The 19,359-nt window shown below is 38.7% G+C and overlaps 1 protein-coding gene and 1 pseudogene across 1 annotated transcript; both read right to left on the minus strand.

Annotated features, from left to right (window-relative positions):
* Positions 1 to 3,586: 3,586 nt before the first annotated feature.
* On the minus strand, positions 3,587 to 4,719 carry LOC149223540 (uncharacterized). The gene is made up of 2 exons (XM_089385869.1): positions 4,026 to 4,719; positions 3,587 to 3,703 (listed from the first exon to the last, which is right to left on the minus strand). Exon 1 carries the CDS (start codon positions 4,432 to 4,434, stop codon positions 4,042 to 4,044), a length of 393 nt encoding a protein of 130 aa, XP_089241995.1. The 5' UTR covers positions 4,435 to 4,719; the 3' UTR covers positions 3,587 to 3,703; positions 4,026 to 4,041.
* A 2,210-nt stretch (positions 4,720 to 6,929) lies between these two features.
* LOC149223541 (uncharacterized) lies at positions 6,930 to 7,489 on the minus strand (annotated as a pseudogene).
* Positions 7,490 to 19,359: the final 11,870 nt, after the last annotated feature.

Here is a 19,359-nt window from a genome sequence, read left to right on the forward strand (position 1 = left end):
CGGTCTTCATAATGACCTAATCGTAAACATGACATTGTATACTTTCTATAAAGAAAGAAAAAGAAAGAAAACAAAATATTATTTTATGTAAAGCATGGGTTTCATACTCAAGTTTGGGTCAAAAGCATGGTCTTCATGCTTATAGGTCTTCATAGGACAAAGAAGAAATTATGACATGTATTATAGTCCCATTTGGACTCCAGTCAAGGTGAAGTCGGCCTAAAGAAGGGTTATTCGACCCCTCAAGAAGGCTATAAATAAAAGGAGCTCGACGCATTTAAGACGCACATCTAAGACAAGTTCAATCTGCAATAGCGAAGGAAGAGAAAGAGTTGGAAGGACAAAGGAAGGAAGAATTGGTTTATCTATTTTTTTGTCCACATGTGTGAAGCTGCTAGGGTTTCTGTGTAGTTGCCAATTCCAGGAGGTTGAAATTGCAAGGTCAAAATTCTGAGAAGAAGTTGTAGGGCCGATATTCTATAGCAAAGTTGTCGTAGGTGAAAGTTTGGAAGTTGCCTTGGAGAAAATATTGTTGGGGAACTGACTTGGTGGTTTGGAGGGTTTTGGGCTTTGCTCTTTAGGCCTTGGAAGTCTCTTTGTGAATAGATTCTATAAGAAGATAAGCATTTTTCTAGGTTTTCCCCTTGGAGGGGTTTTGCCTTGGCTCCTATATCTTGTGTAATTTGTCTTGTTGTGATCTTCATTGTTTTGGTAATTGCTTGATGAACAAGATCTAATAATGTAATAAAAGGTCAACACATATCACAAGTAATTATCAAGTTAAGGAAAATCTCTATAATCTCTAAGTCTTTTGATTTTCCAACATTTACCAAGACAGATTCTTCTCCCAAATACTCGCCTCTTGCTAGGATCAATTCCTTTTGGCGCAGCAACCACTTCACCGCCCATGAAGTTGACCTCTAGTCCTCTCTCTTCCATGGCCAAAATTGATAGGAGATTTGTCTCCATGTCCATGATACCTCCTAAGTCCATCAACAACTTAATGCTATGACTGCCCTCTACTGCACACTTGGTATTGTCATCAAGGTCTACATATATAATGTATATCTCTAGGCTCCTTGGTCATGTTGGTGAAGATGTCTTAAGATCCAATCATGTAATGAGATGATCCATTGTCCACAAACCAAACACCTCTCATGACAATTCAAGAAAGGCATGACACTAAGGCAGATTTCTCAACTTTTTAGCCAACTCGTCCATTTGTACATTGGTTGTCATGGTTGTCTTTCCCTTTCCCTTCTTCTTGTTTAGACACTCACTAAAAAAATACTCTAACGTGTGACATGCAAAGCACCTGACTTTGCTCATGTCCTCCTTTTTACCCTATGAAGGACCACCTCCACTCTAGTTCTACTTGGCCTTCCCTTTGTCCTTTTTCACTTGCACAGCAAGAGAAAGCTCCTCTTTCTCCTCACCACTGTGTTGTCCTCTGGTTAATGGATTCTCCCATATCTCCTAATACCAACCCAAATTTATTTTCTCACAACAATTATTTATTCCCAACAATTTATTTTATTGACCAAATAAATTTTGAATTGTTGAAAAATAAAATCATTGGTATTTTAACTTCCAGAAATTTGCATGTTGTAGAAATAAAATCAAAGAGAGATCAATCACACATTACAATAGATAAACAACCACAACAATTTTCCTTCATTGATTAGTCTCAGGAAAACCAAGATTTTAACCCACAAAGAAAATACTAAAGAATATGCATTGACTAGAACCTGTAACTCAGCCCCACTAGAAGAATTTGACCCTAGGTATTTTGGCCCCCTTGGAAATTATCCTCAGAAGAAATCTGACCTAGAGAATTTCTACCCACCTCTTACTAAAAACTTGGCCCTCACAAACCAACCTCTCTTACAATTTGATATCCTTATTTCAGCAATTTAGCCCTACAATCCCCGACAATTTGGGGCCTCCTAGAAATGCTCTCGAATCCACCTGAACTCTTCCTCCTTTGTGCTAGTGTAGTTGAGCCTCTCGCTCTAGAGAAAATCACTTTCTCCCTAACCCTAATCTCTCTTCTACAATATCTAGGAGATCAACAGTTGAAATCATTCCTAAGTCACTTAAATAATTTCATTATTTATCCTTAAAAATTGACTTAGTAGTCCACAATAATTAATTGACTTTAATTATTGAATATTTTTAAACTTGGGAAAGAAGAAATACATCACTTAATCCATAAAGCAAGCACCTAAAGTGGGAATAAATCATCTTCTACATGCTACAACACCAAGTCTATGCAGAAGACCTTCCGAATCTACCACAAGTTTCAACATAAGTTCCAAACCAGACCATTAGCAACTTGGCCTATGGCTTATTGTTTATTTTCCCAACACAAAGAAGAGAAACGTGAGGTCATTATCTGTATTACCACCGACTTCAAAGATGAAATTAGAGATTGGGGTCCAGACCCTACCCAAAATTTGTTACAGGTTGTCATTGTCTTAATGGAAAATCACTAGAGGTGGCTAACATCAATGTTCCAAGTTTCCAGAACACCAAAAAGTGAGAATAGTGATATACATCTGTCTTAAGATAACTGATCTAAGAAAAGGTCTAATGACAAATGAGTATCACTACTCAATGGACCAACCATGGCAATGTCACTATCTGATTTAGAATTACTTGAATTCTCTAGAATACTCTGTGGCACGCTAACCAAACCAAGTTGCGCCTTATCAGGTTTCCTCCTACTCATTTACCTATGCATTAGGTTTGCATTCATTTTACTTTTTGCTTTTTCTTTACTTTATTTTTGCCACAAAATTACAGCCTATGATTGAAAGGGAACATGGGCGCGTCTTCAAAGGTTGTGTTCCCTACTGCATTTTCCCCAAAAGAGGGCATGGGAAAACATCCCATTGGAGTACCCCAGTTCCAAAGAACAAGGAGTACATACCGTTGGGAACATGACCCCATGTAACACTGGTTAACATTTATGCATCCGAATTTGACATAGAAAGAACCCATGCTAGATGGCCAACAAACAGCTTAAAGTATATTCACTTCTGCAAGGACTTCACAATAATTAAGAGTTAAAACAATTTCTTCCCATGCAATGGTGTGTTGGAAATGATGATGGGTACAACCTTAAGGGCCTGTAATGATTATCTAGTATATATTCGTTCTGCTAAGGATATTATAACTCGAAAGACTGAAGGCTTCATTCGCCTTGAATGATCATTTGCTTCAAATATAAGGGCTACAAAGTTTTTGCCTCTACAATATACTATCCACAGAGACAATACAGAAGACCTTGCCATTATAATTTCATACTTAAGTGAACAAACAGAAGAACACACATTCATGGGCATACCGTCACATTTCAGACTTGGAAAGAAACATTTTTTGAATCCAAAAACTGCAATTATCATCCATTTCAAATGACATAAAATATTACCTTAAACAACAAATTATGAAAGTAAAACAAAAGTTTTAGATCTGGTTCCTATAGATGATGCAACAAACTTGATTCCCTCTCCTCAAATAATCCTGGCAACCATCTAGTGCCCAAAGTGCGTAAAACATGTCTAACCTGAAAATCGACAGCCAAAAAGTAATACAAAAGTTTTAGATCTGGTTCCTATAGATGATGGAACAAACTTGATTCTGTCTCCTCAAATAATCCTGGCAACCATCTAGTGCCCACAGTGCGTAAAACATGTCTAACCTGAAAATCGACAGCCAAATAGGCCAGAAAACTGAAATATTCAGAGACGAATTCGAATACCAATTTGAAAACTGCGTTATCTCTTTAAAAAGAAAATAACTTCAAAAATACATGGCAAGCACCGACTTAATCTTGTTTAGCAGCATCAAAAGAAATACTACTTGCAGTTAGGTGGGCACTACATGCTTCACAACGTTTCCATTTCCTAAAAGAACACACAAAACATGACGGTGGCTTTATATATGACTGCAATTCAATAGGCTCCTCATATCTGGAAAACCAGAGACTAAAAACCATTGATAGATCAAAGTCAGCCACCAACCGTGCAGCTGATCTTTTTAATCCGAGCGCTTGAGCTTCTGGATTTGTTCGTTCATGCGTTCGATTCGCAAGACCATGCCTGTGACGCAGAACAGAAGCCAGTAGAGCAGGAGAGCCGAGGCAATAAGCATGAAGTTACGCTGGCTCTTCATGACGGATTTCTGATGGCGCATATGCTCGCTCGGGCTACACAGATGCCCTTCGCAACTGGGACTTGTCTCATATTTCCAGTAGATATCCATTAGCAGAAACAGACAGAATGGCACTACAGAGAGCATCGGCTTCAATGCGTTGCGAGTAACGACTACCAGTCCCTTCCTGAGGCGATCCAGGCCCGGCATTGTCAGCAACAACAGCATGATGGCCTCTGCACCTGCCGCATATCCCAAGACTACCCATTCCAATGCCATTCTTTCCCAAATAGAGACACTGGGCACTCCTGAATGCTTAAGGCCTTGAGTGGCTGGATCTGAAGAAGATCGTCAGCACCCAATTCAGATGGGAGAAAATCCAGAAGACCCAAATCGATATTTCCGGTGATCCGTGTCGAAAATGCTTGAAAATCCACCAGAGAATTGTTGTGAAATGCCCAGAGGGGCAAAGGAAGATTATATGGGCAGAGTCAAGAGGAGTGAAAGCGTCCAAACCCTTCGAAGAAGAAAAGTATCTTTGAAAAGGAAGCACCGACTCCCCTCTCGTTCGTGATAAAGTTGCAAATAATAAATATTTGCAAGGCCTTTAATCAAGGGAGAAGGTCTCCTTTTAATAAATTTAAGCATCAATGCTATCCTGGTGGTAGGAAAAGTATAATTAAAATTATCAGCAAGGTATTTAATATTATTACAAGAGTTGTAAGGTCTCTTTTTTAAAAGGTTACTTGGTGAGATTGGGGGTAGATTTAGCATCAATGTTCCCCTTGGTAATAGGGGAGGTATAAATAAAAAAGTTAATCATAATTTTCGGGAAATTGTATTTATTTGTATATGGGTTTTTTATTAGTTTATTATAATTATAAAAATAAAATGGATTTAAAATAGAGATGAAAAGTTGATTTTGGTAGTATTATTTATGTTAATTATTTTAGTATATAAAACAAAGCCTTATTGAGATGAGGTCAAATTCAGTAAATATAATAAGTCGTCAAATTAAGGAAAAAAAATGTTTAGATTAAAAATATTCATAATATACCTATTATATTAAAAAGAATTACGAAATAACCTAAAAAAAATACATTAAAAAGAATTACGAAATAACCTGAAAAAAAAAATACATGGCAAGCACAGAATGAATTTTGTTTAGCAGCATCAAAAGAAACACTGCTTAATAGAATTAAGAAATAAGCTTAATACATCGCAAGCCCCAAATACGGCTTGCAATTCGGTGGGCACTACAAACTTTACAACGTTTCCAAGAGGGGCTGGCAAGGTCCGAGTCTTTGCTCAATTTGCAAATTTGAGGATGAAACAAATTGTCATATGTTTCTTTTCTGTCAGAAAACGCAGTAGATATGGTAAGCTCTGGAAATTTTATATGGATTCCCTCATGCTTCTCACTCATCCATACAAGAGGCTTTTGTTTGGTGGCGCAGTGAAAAGGAATTCTCGAGGCCGATTTTTATCATTACGTTATGGTGCATATGGAGATGGAGGAACAACAAAATCTTTAAGGAAAGTAAGGAGCCTTTCATGGGAATCATCCAAGGCATATCTTTTCTTTTTGATTCCTTACGTGAAAAGCCTCCCAAGGAAAAAAGATTAAATCCCAACATGGATGATCTGTTTCATAACATGTTCCCGAAAGCGTTCTTTGATGGAGCGGCACAAAGCAACTCTTGTGGCTGTGGAATCCACATCATCATGGATGAAAATACTCAATTTCTTATTTCGTGGAATGGAGGAAAAGGGAAAAAAGATTAAATCCCAACATGGATGATCTATTTCATAACATGTTGCCGAAAGCGTTCTTTGATGGAGCGACACAAAGCAACTCTTGTCACTATGGAATCCACATCATCATGGATGAAAATACTCAAATTCTTATTTCGTGGAATGGAGGAAAAGGATCCGGCTGCAAAGTGGAGGCGATGGCTCTCGCGGGGCTTCTCTCTTTCTGTTTCTTCTTTAACATTCAGTGCGTCTCAATTTTTGGGGATTCCAAAGTAATGGTTGATTTTGTTCTGGGAAAAATCCATATTAGCAATCCTCACCTTGCAGGTTGGATGAACAGGATTGTTTTCCTATGGGAAAGGATGGAAGGATGTTCCATTCAGCGCATTTACAGGTTACAGAACAAGAAGGCAGACAGTTTATCAAAGGAAGGTCTGTTTACAGCTCCAGGTATATGGCACATGAAGGTAATTTCAGACAAGCAAGTGTTCTCTATCACAGAATTTTCTTTACCTGATGCATAATATCATCTTGCTGGTGTCAGGTATGTTTTGTCAATTTTGTCCTTGCTGTCCTCATTATGATTTTGTCAATCACTTTTTTGGAATTTGCACTGTTTCCTCCACGGAGGATCTTAGTTCTCCAAATGTTTGTATTTGCAAAATATCGTCTTTGAGGCCTCTATTACAGAGAATGGCTGTCTTTTTGGATGATCATCAGATTTATGTTTTTGGGGATTTCTATCCTCTTTCTCAAATTTTTCTGTAATAGATTATTAGTCCGTTTCTAGCTCATATACAGTTTCTATCCATTCTGATCATTATATTCCTTATATAATATAATCACGCTTTTTCGTTCAAAAAAAACTTCACAACGTTACCATTTCTTAAAAGAACACACAAAACATGACGGTGGCTTTATATATGACGGCGATTCAATAGGCTCCTCATATCTGGAAAACCAGAGACTAAAAACCATTGATAGATGAAAGTCAGCCACCAACCGTGCAGCTGATGTTTTTAATCCGAGCGCCTGAACTCCGGGAGTTGCTCGTTCATGCGTTCGATCGCAAGACCATGCCTGTGACGCAGAACAGAAGCCAGTAGAGCAGGAGAGCCGAGGCAATAAGCATGAATTTACACTGGCTCTTCATGACGGATTTCTGATGGCGCATATGCTCGCTCGGGCTACACAGATGCCCTTCACAACTGGGACTTGTCTCATATTTCCAGTAGATATCCATTAGCAGTAACAGACAGAATGGCACTACAGGGAGCATCTTCTTCAATACTTTGCGAGTAACGACTGCCAGTCCCTTCCTGAGGCGTCCGAGGCCAGGCATTGTGAGCAACAACAGCATGATGGCCTCTGCACCTGCCGCATATCCCAAGACTACCCATTCCAATGCCATTCTTTCCCAAATAGAGACACTGGGCACTCCTGAATGCTTAAGGCCTTGAGTGGCTGGATCTGAAAAGATCGTCAGGACCCAATTCAGATGGGGATCCGTGTCGAAAATGCTTGAAAATCCAGCAGAGAATTGTTGTGAAATGCCCAGAGGGGCAAAGGAAGATTATATGGGCAGAGTCCAGAGGAGTGAAAGCGTCCAAACTCATCGAGGAAGAAAAGTACATTTGAAAAAGAAGCACCGACTCCCCTCTCGTTCGTTCTCGCTAGTCAAGAGAGATAGGCTGCTTTGGATAAATTTAAGCGTCAATGCCACCGTAGGAAAAGTATCAGTAAAATTATCAAAGGTATTTACGCTCAAAGGTATTTAATATTATTACAAGAGTTGTAAGGTCTCTTTTTAAAAGGTTATTTGGTGAGATTGGGGGTTGATTTAGCATCAATGTTCCCTTGGTAATAGGGGAGGTATAAATAAAAAAGTTAACAAGGTCATTAATCTTGTTAAAGAAGGGAGGATCTTTTTTAAAAGGTTAACTTAGTGAGATGAGATCAGAGGGGTGACTATTTTTGAGAGGGATTGTTTTTACAGTGGTATGTTTTGGTTATAATTTTCGGGAAATTTTATTTATTTGTACATGGTTTTTTTATTAGTTTATTATAATTATAAAAATAAAATGGATTTAAAATAGAGATGAAAAGTTGATTTTGCTAGAATTATTTATGTTAATTATTTTAGTATATAAAATAAAGACTTGATTGAGGTGAGGTCAAAGTAAGTAAATATAATAAGTGGGTCAAATTAAGAAAACAAAATGTTTTTTTCAATTAGATTTAAGAGTTATATTGTGTTGCACTTTATAGCCTAGTATACCTGTAATATATGGATGCAATGTAAGAAAGTTTGTAAACATTGAATTTATATTAATATGTTTAATTTATAATGCCTAAATTGTTAAATATTTACATGTCCTTTAAAATTAATATAGAGGCCAAGGAAGATGTTGTAGTGTCCATAAAAAGTAATAAAAATAATAAAATTCAAATTTGTTACATTGTAAATTTTTTTTATTAATGAAATTACGAACAACTGTTTAGATTAAAAAAATCATAATATGCATATTACATTAAAATATATTTAATAGAATTACAAACAACTTTTTAGATTAAAAAAAAAATCATAATATACATATTACAGTGAAATATATAAGTAGCATGGGGTGGCGTGAGCGAGAGGGATTCTCATTAATCCTGAAGGAATCATTGAATATAGATATGCTTGGGAGCTTAAATGGAAATCCAATAACCAAGCGTAAGTGTATGGCTTGTTCCTCGACCTCACACTGGCTCAAAAGAATGGCATAAAAACAATACAAGTTTTAAGAGACTCTGTGATAATTATTAGGCATATGATCTATGCTTCATCAGCTAAAAACGCTACCTTGAACCAAATTATCAAGAGATCCCAGGGGTTGATCCCCTCCTTCGAATTGGTGTCTTTCTTCCATATTCTCAGAGGAAATAACCACGAAGTTGACAAACAGGCTAACCATGCATGCCAGTTGAGAGAAGAAAGGTGCATTGTGAATGAGGTCGTGAGCATGACTAACATCCCATAAGTGTGTTGATGAGATACAAATTTTGGATTGTGGAAGTTGCTCTTAGCCTTGCAAGGAACTCTCAACATATTTTGGAATTGGAAATATTGCTTTCAAATTTCTTAAGGTGGCTATTTGGCCCTTCCACCCTCCCTTTAGTCTTCCCCCTTTCCTTTCCATCCCCTCCCCTTCCCTTCGCCTCCCCTCTTCCCTATTTATCCCCTCCCCCATCCCTTCCCTCCACCATTCTCCTCTCATTTTCCCCGTTGCTCCCCTCTCCCATCCAATCTCGCCTCCCCTCCTTCTCACCTTGTTCTACATGAAAACACAATCATTATCGTGCTTAGTAGAAGGAAGGCCCAACATGTAATCCATGGAGATGGATTACCAAGGTCGACTAGGAGTAGGCAAAGAGGTGTATAGGCCTTGCTTCTTGATGGTTGGTTTGGCAATGGTGCAGGCAGTGCAGGATTTAATGTACCTCCCAACATCTTAACGAAGGTTCAGCCAATAAAAATACTTCTACAGTACTGCCACTATTTTCTCTACTCTGAAATGTCCAATGACCCGACTGTAGTGCGCCTCCCAAATCATCTTGACACACTCACTTGAAGGAACACAGATGTGTCCCAGGTGGCATAACAGTGCATCCTAGAGGTGAAAATTTTGAACTTGCTTACCTTCCAAGAGTCTTTAGTATGTTCTATCGAATTCTGGATTGCAAGATGCGGCCACCTCGAAGTCTCGTGCCCACAAGAGTCAAGCACAGTGATCAGCGCCATGACTGGTGGTCGGCTAAAGCAATCTGCAACATTATTCGTGTTTCCCTTCTTGTACTTAATGTTCAAATGGAATTGTTGCAGGTATGTGGACCATTTCTTATGGCGATCATTCTGCAACTTCCCTTGTGTCTGTATTAACTGTAGGGGTCGGTGGTCTGTGTGGATGATTGTTTCCTTCCCCATAATGTAATGCTTCCATTAACAACAGTCATGCACAATCGAATACATTTCTTTGTCGTAAGTGGGATACTTTCGAATGGTGCTTGAGTGTCTCACTGTGGTAAGCCACTGGATGCCCTGCTCAGTAAGAACTGCACCAATAGCATAGTCGGAGGTGTTTGTCTCAATCTCAAATGGTTGCTGCAAGTCTGGTAATGTGAGCACTCATGAAGAACAGCAGCGGTGCTTCAAATCGGAAAACACCTTCTGTTGGGTTTCGGACCAAAAAAACTTTACTTTCACTCTGCCCTTGGTGACTTGACTTAAAGGCCAACTGATATGAGAGAACCCCAACACGAACCTGTGGTAGAAATTAGCAAGACCCAAAAAGATGCAAAGCTCTGTTAGAGTGGTTGGGGCTGGCTAATCCCGGATGACTTGTATCTTGGTTGGGTCCACATGCACACCCTACTCATCAATGATGTACCCTAGATATTGAACCTGGGTCATGAGAAAAGTGCATTTCTCCAAATTGGCACACAGCTTGTGTTGTCTCAGGGTTTGAAGGACCTGTCAAATATGGTGGAAGTGTTCTTCCCAAATTTAGTTGAAGATTAATATGTCATCTAAATACAATACCATGAATGCATTGGTGAAGGGTCACAAGATATCATCCATCAATCTCACAAAGGTTGCGGGGGTATTCGTCAACTCGAAAGGCATGACCAACCATTCGAAATGACCCTCCTTAGATTTGAAGGCAGTCTGCCACACGTCAGAGTGTTTGATAGGCACCTAGTGATAACCAGACTTCAAGTCAATCTTGCTGAAATATTTAGCCCCTTCGAGGTAGTCCAAAAGGTCATCAATTTGTGGGATTGGGTACCTATTCTGGAGAGTGATCTTGTTCAACACCCGATAGTCAATACAGAGTCTTCATGTCCCATCCTTCTTCTATACCAATACATTCGGGCTCCCACAGGGTGATGAGATTGGCCTGATGTGCCCTTTCTGCAATAACTCTTAAATCTGCCTCTTGATCTCATCATGCTCCACAATAAAGCGTTGATAGATTGGTCCATTGGGTAGCGGCGCGCCCGGGGTCAGATCGATGGAATGCTTAACCTGACAATGCAGAGGTACCCCTGTAGGTGAGGCAAAAATGTCCCTGTACTCCTCCACAACCTTGTCTATCTATTGTTGTTATGCGGTATCTGGAAGTCATGGCTACATCCTTCTTCTTGCCCTAAGGGCGAATCATAAGGAAAACAAATTTCTTGGTCTAGGAAATGATCTTACTGCATTACTTTGTTGTGATCAAAGAGATGGCAGTAGGCGGGGCTACCTTTGGTATCCTCTACAACTTATTGCCCAGATTAATGCGAGGTCTAGACTCATATACAACATGTTGCTTCAACAAGTATGTTTATCCTAATAATACATCACAAATTTTAAGAGGAGCAACATCAGACAATTCCTCATCCGTGAAGGGCTTGATGATGTAGGGAATGCGGCACTGCTGGTTGACGCAGAGATCTCATCCTTGGTGAAGCCACCCGATGGTGTACAGTTGTGGATGTGTTGTTGTTAGTAGGCCCAACCTCTTCATGACCTCTGCTGAAATGAGGTTCTTTTGGCTCCCACTATCAACAATGAATTGTAGTGGAGAACCTTTCACCCACATCTGTGAGTGGAAGAGGCATCCCCCCTCCTCTGGATCTTCAAGCTCATTCTTCTAGATCTTGGTGGTGGCCACGACAACATTGAGCTCTGCATCAATGATCTGCTTCCCTTTGTCATTCCCCTTGTCAGGTTCTAACTCAGAATCAGAACATGCATCTGATTCAGAAGCCTTTAGCTCGGCCACCAGTGACTGCTTGGCCCGACACTCACTTGTGTTGTGAGTGTGAGCTCTTTGGCCTTTTCTCTATGGTTTGGGGGCACATTTTCCTTGCTTCGCATTCGCAATTCCAAAGACTCGCTTCTTTTGTTTAAACTTTCCCTCAATCTTGATAGTGTATCGATATGTCGTGTCGAGCGAGGAGATGTCCAGGAACTCCATCTCGTCCAAGAGGTATTTGTGTAGACAGTCACGGTACTTGAGTACCAAATGCTGCTCAAAATCCTTGATACACAACTTCGCGCGGAGGGTATGGAAAACATTTGTGAACTTCGGCACATCTTGGCCCCTTCCCGATAGCGTGATCCACTTTATGTATGTATCTTCATAGCTCCCGATAAGGTAATATTGTTCCTTAATGGGTGCGGCTGAAAACAGTGAGGATTCCCTCTCATCCTTTTGTTCAAAGTAGGTTTCCCACCAGTTCTTGACATGTGGGGTGGCTTTGAGAAGTGCAAAAGTAATATTTTCCCGATTGGAAAAGTCTTGAACTAGAAAATATCCTTCCAAAAGATTCAACCATTTATCTACGGGGTCTACATCTATCTGACCCTCAAATATGGGAATATCAAAGTTAACTTGTACCTTAAAAGGAGTGGCACATCCAGAGTGGTTGTTGGATGAAGATGAGTCGCTTGTGGTAGTCGTAGAAGGACGTGGGAAAATTTATCCATCATCGCGTTCCTCTGTCGCTCGAGGGCTTCCTCGAGCAATATTTTGGAAGGATCTCCTGCCGCCTCGTCTTTCTTTTCTTCCACCATGGGAGTTCGTCAAGGTTTGTGAGGTTGGTCTTGCAAAGGTTCAACCAGATCGAGCCCTAACTCCTTATACCCTGACCTCGTTGGGGACATGCAAAGAAAAACAAAGAAAGAGCATATCACTCTGATACCACTAATCTGAACTTAAACAGGAACGCAACAAATTACACATATAACCATAAATACATAAATGTAGCAGAAATAACACTTCATTTCATTAATATCATAATACTAAAATATGCTTACAAACAGAATGGAAATAAACTAGCTTGGATGATGGTAGTTTATCTTTGAGAAGAGATGTGGCGGCTACATGCCTATGAACCGTGTTACAATCTCAAAGGCTTATTTATTATTGAGAAATAATGGAAAACCCTAAACATCCAAAAACCTAACCCTAGGAGATGATGCGCCAAAATTGTGGGCCCTGTTTAGGTAAATTGGTACATTAACTTCCCAAGGTCGTAACTTTGGCATACGATCTCTATTTGGCTATCAAAATACCTCGTTTCGTAGATCTCAAAAAGAAGGCTGAAAACAAATTGGCAAGCCATTTTAGGATAATTTAGGTCTCTCTGTTTTCCCCAAAATCATCGTTTAGGGCTTCAAAACGGCTCCAGAAGTTCAAGACCTGAAAAGCTGCCAAAAATAGTAAATTGCACTACAATTAGGAAAAACTGAAAAAAGTCAATGTTGGGGGTCCAATTGGAATAGGTGTAGATTTTCCTGTAGATTCACAACTCATGTAATTTCCTAAACACACGACAAGAATCTACTTTACTGTTTACAATGGAAACCCATAAAGATCGTTGAAAACAATAATCGACAAAAGGAAGATAATCAATGGCACATAACACAATATGTATCCGGAGAAAGCCACAACTCAAAACCCCTACTATCTATATTGCGTTAATTAGAAATCCAATATGAGAATACAATGCTTGTTCTCACAAGAACAATCCCTGCATAAGTATAATCAACTCTCAGCTCACAAGCTAGCTCAAACCAAACTCCTAGCCTATTCTGCAGCTCTCCAAGCCCCTATTTCCTTGCACCATTTATGGTCAAAGAATTTGGATGAATAAAATATGCTTTGCTCAACCTGCACAAGTATTTCCTATCCTCTACCTGAGGACATCCTTTGGCCAATACTTAGCGAAATTCCTAGCCTTCAAGCTTTTGATTCCTTGTGTAATTATTAGGATGAATAGCCTGTATTTAAAGGGAATTCATGCTTCCAAAATTGCGCAATCCATACATAGGATCAATCTTTGATGCATGCATGATATTTACACTCTAGTAAATAATACCACTGATAGTACATTATCCCTGCACTCTAGTATCAACTGGGTCTTTCTCAGAATCAACATGCATGAGTTTCTCATGAGGGAATCTTCAGTTAACTGGAGTAGCACTAGTGGATGCATTAGTGCACCAACTAATTGTTAGTCCTCTATTAGTTCCAAAAACAATTTAGAACTAATTTAATTGAACTAAACTCAATAAACTGAGTGAGATAATTTCCAAGTCACAATTAAACTCATAATGGACCCCTAAAACTTAGGGAGAACATATACATGACTTCCAAAAGACTTCCAACTCATAATTCCTAAGCTAACTAAGTTAATTAAACTTAATTAACTATTTACAAGCTGCTATGAGAATATAATTCAATTTTAGTTCTCAGTTTAATTCAAGGACAAATTAAACTGGAAGTTCTTGTTTCCATTTCTCAACACTCCCTCTCAATAAGAAAGGGATTATCAGCGACCCCGATCTTGTCTTTGTGAAACTCGAATTTATATCTTGACAATGCCTTTGTCAAAATGTCATCATCTTGCTCCTTTGTGGGAATGTACTCTAACAACATAATCTACCTCAATACACAATCTCTGAGATGATGATACCGGATATCAATATGCTTGGACCAATCATTAAAAACTGGATTTTCAGAGAGTTTGATATAACTCTAATTATCGCAGTAAATCACAGTTGGATCCATCTGTTGACCCAAAAAACCAACCAGAATCTTCCCCATCCAGATGGCCTCACATGTTGCTTGACTCGCAGCCATGTACTCTACCTCTGTCGAACTGAGTGCAACCGATCTTTGTTTCCTGTTGTACCAAGAAACTGTCGTTGACCCAATACTAAAGATACCTCTTTATGTGCTCTCCCTGTCAGATGGACTCCTTGCCCAATCGGCATCGATGAAGCCTTGAAGCTTCATTCCTTTGCCCCTGCACTTCACAACAATTCCTTGTCTCTTTCAAAGGAATCTTCCTTTGCCCCTGCACTTCACAACAATTCCTTGCCACAGCACTTCACAAAAAGTGCGATCCCTTTCACTCCTCTTCACTCTGCCTACTTTGCCCACTTCAAAACAATTCCTTGCCACTGCACTTCACAAAAAGTGCGGTCGCTTTCACTCCTCTTCACTCTGCTTATATAATCTTCCTTTGCCCCTGCACTTCACAACAATTCCTTGCCACTGCACTTCACAAAAAGTGTGGTCGCTTTCACTCCTCTGGACTGTGCCCATATAATCTTCCTCAACTCATCTTGACTCTGCCCATATAATCTTCCTTTGCCACTGCGACCACACTTGTTAATGAAAGGAAGATTATATGGGCACACACCTTTTAATGAAAGGAAGATTATAAAAATTTATAATCTTCCTTTCATTAAAAGGTGTGTGCCCATATAATCTTCCTTTCATTAATTTATAATCTTCCTTTCATTAAAAGGTGTGGTTGCGGAGTGAAAGCGACCACACTTTTTAATCTTCCTTTGCCCCTGCACTTCACAACAATTCTCTGGTGGATTCTCAAGCATTTTAAAAGTGTATATTTAAAAGTTTGGTAGCTTTCACTCCCATATAATCTTCCTTTGTCCCTGCACTTCACAACAATTCTCTGGTGGATACGGATCCCCATCTGAATTGGGTCCTTAACTTAGTGAGATGAGATCAGAGGGGTGACTACTTTTGAGAGGGATTGGTTTTACAGTGGTATGTTTTGGTTATAATTTTCAGGAACTTTTATTTATTTGTATATGGTTTTTTTATTAGTTTATTATAATTATAAAAATAAAATGGATCTAAAATTGAGATGAAAAGTTGATTTTGGTAGTATTATTTATGTTAATTTATATAAAATAAAGACTTGATTGAGGTGAGGTCAAATTAAGTAAATATAATAAGTGGGTCAAATTAAGAAAAAAAAATGTTTTTTTCAACTAGATTTAGGAGTTATATTGTGTTGCACTCTATGGTCCAGTATACCGGTGATGTATAGATGCAATGTAAGAAAGTTTGTAAACATTGAATTTATATTAATGTCTAATTTATAATGCCTAAATTGCTAAATATTTACATGTCAGTTAAAATTAATATAGAGCCCAAGGAAGATGTTGTAGTGTCCATAAAAAGTAATAAAAATAATAAAATTCAAATTTGTTACATTCTAATTTTTTTTATTAATAAAATTAGGAACAATTAAAAAAAAATCATAATATGCATATTATATTAAAATATATTTAATAGAATTACGAACAACTTTTTAGATTAAAAAAATCATAATATACATATTACAGTAAAATATATAAGTAGCATGGGGTGGCGGGAGCGGGAGGGATTCTCATTAATCCTGAAGGAATCATTGAATATAGATATGCTTGGGGGATTGGATGGAAATCCAACAACCAAGCATAAGTGTATGGCTTGTTCCTCGACCTTACACTGGCTCAAAAAAATGGCATAAAACAATACAGGTTTTAAGAGACTCTGTGATAATTATTAGGCATATGATCTATGCTTCATTCGCTAAAAATGCTACCTTGAACCAAATTATCAAGAGATCCCAAGGGTTGATCCCCTCCTTCGAATTGGTGTCTTTATTCCATATTCTTAGAGGAAATAACCACGAAGTTGATAAACAGGCTAACCATGCATGCCAGTTAAGAGAAGAAAGGTGCATTGTGAATGAGGTCGTGAGCATGACTAACATCCCATAAGTGTGTTGATGAGATACAAATTTTGGATTGTGGAAGTTGCTCTTAGCCTTGCAAGGAACTCTCAACATATTTTGGAATTGGAAATATTGCTTTCAAATTTCTTAAGGTGGCTATTTGGCCCTTCCACCCTCCCTTTAGCCTTCCCCCTTTCCTTTCCTTCCCCTCCCCTTCCCTTCGCCTCCCCTCTTCCCTATTTATCGCCTCCCCCATCCTTCCCTCCGCCATTATCCTCTCATTTTCCTCATTGCTCCCCTCTCCCATCCAATCTCGCCTCCCCTCCTTCCCGCCTTGTTCTCCATGAAAACATAGTCATTAGTTGAATTGAGGCTTCTGTGATCCATAATAGTTGAAAGAATAACTTCGGCGTAAATCACATGTAGACAGACATTTGTCGACGCGTTTCGAACCAACAAGTGTGGTTCATCGTCAGGACAAGTTGAAGAAACAGATCCAGCTTAGCATGTTAAATAGTCTGAGCAGAGACTCCAACGGCTAAATCGACCAACGGCTAATTTTGACCTTAGGACCCAGGTCAAATTATTATTCATTAATTTATTTTTAACCCTAACTTTATGATTTTAATTTATATATATATATATATATATATATATATATATATATATATATATATGAGATTATTAATAAATAAATTAATAAATTACTTTTTAAGCTAACCATTGAAATTATTCACGTCCTTAACAACCTATTATTATATATATATATATATATATATATTATATTAACAATAATTATTAAATAATGTAAATAAATAAGTAAATTATCTTCTTAAACTAACCACTAAAAGTATTTTATTTATTTTTTAATCCTAACTTTTATCTTAATAACCTAATATTATAACTTTAATATATATATATATATATATATATAATTATATAATTATATAATTATAATTATTAATAAATAAATTTTTAAAACTAACCATTAAAAATATTTTATGTATTAATATTAAAAATAATAATAATATTAAATTAATGAATAATAATTTGACCTGGGTCCTAAGGTCAAAATTAGCCGTTGGTCGATTTAGCCGTTGGAGTCTCTGCTCAGACTATTTAACATGCTATGCTGGATCTGTTTCTTCAACTTGTCCTGACGATGAACCACACTTGTTGGTTCGAAACGCGTCGACAAATGTCTGTCTACATGTGATTTACGCCGAAGTTATTCTTTCAACATAGTCATTGTCGTGCTTAGTAGAAGGAAGGCCCAACATGTAATCCATGGAGATGGATTACCAAGGTCGACTAGGAGTAGGAAAAGAGGTGTATAGGCCTTGCTTCTTGATGGTTGGTTTGGCAATGGTGCAGGCAGTGCAGGATTTAATGTACCTCCCAACATCTTAATGAAGGTTCGGCCAATAAAAATACTTCTACAATACTGCCACTGTTTTCTCTACTTTGAAATGTCCAGCGACCCGACTGTAGTGCGCCTCCCAAATCATCTTGACACACTCACTTGAAGGAACATAGATGTGTCCCAGGTGGCATGACATTGCATCCTAGAGGTGAAAATTTTGAACTTGCTTACCTTCCAGGAGTCTTTGGTATGTTCTACCGAATTATGGATTGCAATATGCGGCCAGCCCGAAGTCTTGTGCCCATAGGAGTCAAGCACAGTGATCAGCGCCATGACTGGTGGTCGGCTAAAGCAATCTGCAACATTATTCGTGTTTCTCTTCTTGTACTTAATGTTCAAATGGAATTGTTGCATGTATGTGGACCATTTCTTATGGCAATCATTCTGCAACTTCCCTTGTGTCCTTATTAACTGCAGGGGTCAGTGTTCTGTGTGGATGACTGTTTCCTTCCCCATAATGTAATGCTTCCATTAACAACAATCATGCACAATGCAATACATTTCTTTGTCGTAAGTGGGATACTTTCGAATGGTGTTTGAGTGTCTCACAGTGGTAAGCAACTGGATGCCCTTGCTGAGTAAGAACTGCACCAATAGCATAGTCAGAGGTGTTTGTCTCAATCTCAAATGGTTGCTGCAAGTCTGGTAATGTGAGCACTCCTGAAGAACAACGACAGTGCTTCAAATCAGAAAACACCTTCTGTTGGGTTTCGGACCAAAAAATCTTTGCTTTCGCTCCATCCTTGGTGACTTGACTTAAAGGCCAAGTGATACGAGAGAACCCCAACACGAACCTGTGGTAGAAATTGGCAAGACCCAAAAAGATGCGGAGCTCTGTTAGAGTGGTTGGGGCTAGCTAATCCCGAATGACTAGTATCTTGGTTGGGTCCACATGCACACCCTACTCATCAATGATGTACCCCAGATATTGAACCTGGGTCATGAGAAAAGTGCATTTCTCCAAATTGGCACACAGCTTGTGTTGTTGCAGGGTTTGAAGGACCTATCGAATATGGTGGAAGTGTTCTTCCCAACTTTAGTTGAAGAACAATCTGTCATCTAAATACAACACCATGAATGCATTGGTGAAGGGTCACAAGATATCATCCATCAATCTCACGAAGGTTGTGGGGGTATTCGTCAACTCGAAAGGCATGACCAACCTTTCGAAATGACCCTCCTTAGATTTGAAGGCAGTTTGCCACACATCGGAGAGTTTGATAGGCACCTAGTGATAACCAGACTTCAAGTCAATCTTGCTTAAATATTTAGCCCCCTTGAGCTAGTCCAGAAGGTCATCAATCTGTGGGATTGGGTACCTATTCTGGACAGTGATCTTGTTCAACACCCGATAGTCAATACAGAGTCTTCAGGTCCTGTCCTTCTTCTATACCAATACAATCGGGCTCCCACAGGGTGATGAGATTGGCCTGATGTGCCCTTTCTGCAACAACTCT

Source organism: Pinus tabuliformis, chromosome Q (genome assembly GCF_031772625.1).
Source record: "Pinus tabuliformis cultivar Carrire ecotype Pingquan chromosome Q, CPIR1, whole genome shotgun sequence".
In the NCBI taxonomy this organism is placed as follows: domain Eukaryota; kingdom Viridiplantae; phylum Streptophyta; class Pinopsida; order Pinales; family Pinaceae; genus Pinus; species Pinus tabuliformis.